Source organism: Raphanus sativus, unplaced genomic scaffold (assembly GCF_000801105.2).
Source record: "Raphanus sativus cultivar WK10039 unplaced genomic scaffold, ASM80110v3 Scaffold4869, whole genome shotgun sequence".
In the NCBI taxonomy this organism is placed as follows: domain Eukaryota; kingdom Viridiplantae; phylum Streptophyta; class Magnoliopsida; order Brassicales; family Brassicaceae; genus Raphanus; species Raphanus sativus.
Window position 1 is genome coordinate 1 of NW_026620170.1, and position 5,724 is coordinate 5,724.

The window sequence follows — 5,724 nt, forward strand, 5'->3', positions numbered from 1 at the left end:
TGTTAAAATCTTAAATTAAAAGTATAATTTAAAAGTTTTATGTCTTATTTATAAATTTCTTTAGTTAAACAAACGTTTTCTAAACACGTGGACTCTTTTCAACCGTTTTACTTGCACATCCTAAAAACTGTTCTGTTTATTTCATAGTACTTGCTAAACCTGTTTGAGTTGTCTCTAAGTTGTTGACTTTGATTTTTTTATTTGTTTTGGTGTTTGGGCGTAGATACGATCGTAACGATCCGGTTTTCGCTATGCGAGGATCCATGCATTCAATTCAACGTGACATGGTGATGCTAGAAAATCAACTTCCTCTGTTTGTTCTCAACCGGTTATTAGAGCTACAGCTTGGTCCACAAAACCAAACCGGTTTAGTAGCGCAATTAGCAATTCGGTTCTTCGACCCACTAATGCCAACAGACGAACCGTTGACCAAAACCGATCAGTCTAACATTGGAAAAGAGAAATTCTTTAACCCAATAGCCGACAAGGACAAGGACGAGTTGCACTGTCTGGATGTTTTTCGTCGAAATCTGCTTCGGCCTAGTACAAAACCAGAGCCGAGGTTGTCACGGAGGAGATGGTCATGGAAAACACGTGTTGCCGATAAGCGCCAACAACAACTAATACATTGTGTTACGGAACTAAGAGAGGCCGGTATCAAATTCAAGGCAAGAAAAACCGACCGGTTTTGGGATATAAGATTCAAAAATGGTTATCTAGAGATACCCAAACTACTCATCCATGACGGTACCAAATCTCTCTTCTCGAATCTTATAGCTTTTGAACAGTGCCATATCGACTCGAGCAATGACATAACATCCTACATAATCTTCATGGATAATCTGATAGATTCTCCACAAGATGTTAGCTATTTGCATTATTGTGGTATTATCGAGCATTGGCTAGGAAGTGATCTTGAGGTTGCGGATTTGTTTAACCGGCTATGTCAAGAAGTAGCTTTCGACCCTCAAAATAGCTATTTATCTCAGTTGTCTAACAAGGTTGACCGTAACTATAGCCGAAAGTGGAATGTTATGAAGGCGGTCTTGAAACACAAGTACTTCAATAATCCTTGGGCGTATTTCTCTTTTTTTGCTGCACTTGTCCTCCTAGTTCTCACACTGTTTCAGAGTTTTTTTAGTGTTTATCCATATTTTAAGCCACCGTCTTAATTTTCATCATTGTTCCATAGTTTATTTCACTCAAATAATTTGGAATGTTTGTATTATACATCTCCTTTTTTTTTGCCGAACATCGTGTATTATTCTTCACAGTATGATTTTATCGTATTGCAAAAAGTTAACTAAAAGATCAGAGACTTCACAGTTTATTTAAGCCATATATATATATATGTTAGAAGTTCTCTGAATGTTATTCATATGATTCTCCTACATTGGAAGTTACTAAAAAATACAGGACTTGGTCGTAAACCAGCATAAAGTGTACGTTTTCAGACTATCGGACCATTCATGCTCGCTAACATTCTCCATACCGGATTACAAGAACTTGTTATCAATAAATCATATCATATTCATACAAGGGTTTGACTAACAAAATAAACAAATAAACGTGTTCCGACCAGTAGATTTCAGCGTTTGTTAAAGCAAACATCATTTATATGGAAAATGGTGATGTCGTGCCACGTTCCTCACTAGCTGTGTAATGAACATGTTTCGTTATGCTCTCATCATCGTAGAAGAAAAATATCCAATGCATAAGAAAACACGCCTAAACATCAATAACCGTGATGAATTGTGAATTAAAAAACCTCGAAAATAGTTTTAGTATTGTGATTTTAGTATCTTCAAAATTTCCCTGATTTGACAAAATAACTTATCTTATCTAGTCCAAACACTCTCATGTTCCTTATATGAGTTCATTTCTAGTGATTAGTAGATTGGCCAATTATAAAATACCTTGGGAGAATTTATTGTCGGAAATACTTTTAGCACATCTCCAATCAAAAGCTAATAGTGTAAGTACAATTACGCACGATTTCCTTTTAGCCAAATCATAAAAGTCAAATCATGATAGATAAAGTTGGTGTGAATTTCTTTAATTTTTGATATATCTATCAATAGAATTTATAAAAAAAATTTAGAAAAGGCATTCTGGAGAATTTATAAATTTAATATATAAACTTTTACACTAAACTAAATATAATTTATATTAATGGACTATCAATAGATGTTTTAGTTTTGTTCTAGTGGTGATTCCAAAGTTATGTTGAACCGAAAAAGAGGCCCCAAGATATAAGTTTCAATTAGTTTATTTGTTCTATAAAATAGTCAGTTATAAAATAAAAACTTTAGATATTATTTTTCAAAATTACGTTGAACCAAAAAAAGGACTTCAAATTATGCGTGTGTGTGCGTTTAGATTATATCTAATTATGGTTGTTGTCATTACAGATCAGTTGGGTCCATAAGTACAGTAACCAACCAATTATAGCTTCAAATCATTACATATAGTCGCTTCTGATCTTTATTTATTTTCTTTGATAAAAGCTTCACTGATACTTTCACAACTACTTCATTCTTCTGAAAAAAACTTCAACAACAACAAAAAGAAAATGGTGGCTGTCTTCTACAAAGACATGTTGAGCTGGTACTTACTAACCCTCAAGATCCGCGAAAAACTAGAAACCGAAAACCAAGGATCCGAACCTGTTAACCAAGATCAAAGCCTCCGCCCTTTACAAGTCACCAGATCCGATCAAGACCAAAACAATCATAACCACGAGCAGACTCTATCCGAAACCGGTAAGATCGAGGTAACCAAAGAGAGCCCAAGAGAGACACGAGATGATTGGGTGATCTCAATCACTGACAAACTCGAGCAAGCAAATAGAGATGACGACACGACCATCTGGGGAAAGCTCTGTATCTACAGAGTTCCATATTACTTGCAAGAAAACGACAACCAATCGTATTTTCCTCAGACCGTGTCTCTTGGTCCGTACCATCATGGCAAGAAACGGCTCCGGTCCATGGACCGACACAAATGGCGTGCGGTCAATAGAATCTTGAAACGTACGAACCAAAGCATTAAAATATATATTGACGCAATGAGCGAGCTCGAGGAGAAGGCTCGAGCTTGCTATGAAGGGCCTTTGGGTTTGAGCAGTAACGAGTTCGTGGAAATGCTTGTTCTTGATGGTTGCTTTGTGCTTGAGCTCTTCAGAGGAGCCGTTGAAGGATTTACCGAACTCGGGTAAGCCTGGTTTCAATTATTGGTTGTTTCCGGTTATCTCTAAAAATTACTAAACCGATCTCAATCATTTTGATTTTGAATTATTGTTTTGTGTAGATATGCACGTAATGATCCGGTGTTTGCGATGAGAGGATCAATGCATTCAATTCAACGTGATATGATAATGCTAGAAAATCAACTTCCTTTGTTCATTCTAAACCGGTTATTAGAGCTACAGCTTGGTACAAAGAGCCAAACCGGTTTAGTGGCCCAATTAGCAGTTCGGTTCTTTGATCCACTAATGCCAACGGACGAGCCAATGACCAAAACCGACCAGTCAAAACTCGAGAACTATCTGGCAGGAGATAAAGCCTTTGATCCATTTGCCGACATGGGGGAGTTGCACTGTCTTGATGTTTTTCGTCGAAGTCTGCTCCGGTCTAGTCCTAAACCGGAGCCGAGGTTATCAAGAAGGAGATGGTCTAGGAACACGCGTGTGGCAGACAAGCGCCGACAACAGCTGATACATTGCGTGACGGAACTGAAAGAGGCCGGTATCAAGTTCAGGAGAAGAAAAACCGACCGGTTTTGGGATATTCAATTCAATAACGGTTATCTAGAGATACCGAGGCTACTTATTCATGATGGTACGTTCACGTTTTCCAGACTACATATCTCTTTTTAATTCCCTGCCCCCATATTAGGTAGGATCATAACGTGATATCCAGCTAGCTGTATAAAAAGTAATGTCATATTTATTTATTTATTCATCATATATCAAATGGCTTAGTAAAGATATGTAATCAATGATGCAAGAAATGTAACAGACTAAAAGAGTGTGCACATTTTTTTGTAGGTACCAAATCTCTTTTCTTGAACCTTATAGCTTTTGAGCAGTGTCATATTGACTCGAGCAATGACATAACGTCCTACATAATCTTCATGGACAATTTAATAGATTCCCATGCAGATGTGAGCTACTTACACTACTGCGGTATTATCGAACATTGGCTAGGGAGCGATGCTGAGGTTGCGAATTTGTTCAACCGGTTATGTGAAGAAGTTGTTTTTGATACAGAAGATAGTTATCTATCTCGGTTATCAGCTGAGGTTAACCGTTATTACAATCAAAAGTGGAATGCTTGGAGAGCTGCCTTGAAACACAAGTATTTCAACAATCCATGGGCAGTTGTCTCTTTCTGTGCTGCAGTTATTCTACTAGTCCTCACATTATGTCAGAGTTTTTATGCTGTTTATGCTTATTATAAGCCACCTTCTTAACTATCATTATTTTAATAGCTTCGTTTGGTTTTCAAGAAGCATATTTGTGTGTGTGTTTTAATTATATACTAGATTCTGACCCGCGTTAAAACGCGGATTATGTTTTTTTGTTGTTTGATTTATAAAACCGGTAAATTAAATTATTATGAATATTAAATTGTTAGATTAAATGTTTTGTTGCTTGGACCTGTGTTACTAATGTAGGAGCAATCATATCTGATTTTATTACTTATGTTGTAATCATTGAAAAACAATTGAAGATAATTTGTGTGTATATCATGTGAAGATAAATTATGTGTACATTAATTAGTTCGAATATACAGATTCTAATTTGAAGAAGGTAAATATATTTACATTAAGTTTTTGAAAAAAAAAATTATCTGTTAAACGGTAAAAGTGATTTATATTTATACTAAAAAGCTAAAAAAAATTAAAAATATGAAAAATTCTCGAGAAAGGAGGAGATGTTTAAATTTTCCCATTAAAAATGATATATTCTTTGAAATTTATAACCTCGTAGTCTTTTTTTGTTATGAATGATCTTAATATGACTGGGAGTTAAATCAAATAAATGCTACCAAAGGCAAACCACAAATCTATTCAATGAAATATAGAGGCTTGGCAGAAAACCCGAATCCGATAAATCAAAACGAATCCGGTCCACAAAAATAATCACGAATCTGAACCAAAACTGGTTAAAGATTCAAACTTGGTATAAAATTAGAATCAAACTCCGGTCTGAACCGAAATATCTCGAATATCCGAATCGATCAGAATCAGATTTTAATACTTAAATATATTAATTATTTTCAGAATTATATCCAAAAAATATTTTAAATATATAATATATTATGAAATTGTCCAAAATACTTGATAAAAATAGTCAAAATTAAATATATAAAATAGGTAAAAAATACCAAAAGTATTTAGAATATCTATTAATTTTTCATCCAAATATTCAATCTAAACTAATTGTTGTGTTAAGGTTAGGTAATTTGGCATACATTATTTAAATTTATTTGTTATATATTATTTTCTTAGATTTTGAGAAATTTTTTAAAAATATTTAAATTTTAAAATTTCAAAATAATTTAAATAGGTTTTACGAATCCGCAAAGATCCAGAGCCGAAATTTATAATTACTCTGATGAGGCTGAAATCTTTCATCCAAAAATGTGAAACTCGAATAGATCCGAACCAAACTCGAATGGATATTCTATATTCATCTCTATGTATATATGTTTTATAAAC

The 5,724-nt window shown here is 34.5% G+C and overlaps 2 protein-coding genes across 2 annotated transcripts; both read left to right on the forward strand.

The window, feature by feature from the left end:
* Nucleotides 1–223: 223 nt before the first annotated feature.
* LOC130507585 (UPF0481 protein At3g47200-like) lies at nucleotides 224–1,271 on the forward strand (the record flags this gene model as incomplete). The annotated part of the gene is made up of 1 exon (XM_057002284.1): nucleotides 224–1,271. A coding segment is annotated over one exon (949 nt), but the record flags the coding sequence as incomplete, so codon positions are not given.
* Nucleotides 1,272–2,492: 1,221 nt separating this feature from the next.
* On the forward strand, nucleotides 2,493–4,511 carry LOC130507584 (UPF0481 protein At3g47200-like). Its single transcript, XM_057002283.1, has 3 exons — nucleotides 2,493–3,213; nucleotides 3,310–3,839; nucleotides 4,049–4,511. The coding sequence occupies exons 1-3, from the start codon at nucleotides 2,573–2,575 to the stop codon at nucleotides 4,471–4,473; spliced, it is 1,596 nt and encodes a 531-aa protein (XP_056858263.1). The 5' UTR covers nucleotides 2,493–2,572; the 3' UTR covers nucleotides 4,474–4,511.
* Nucleotides 4,512–5,724: the final 1,213 nt, after the last annotated feature.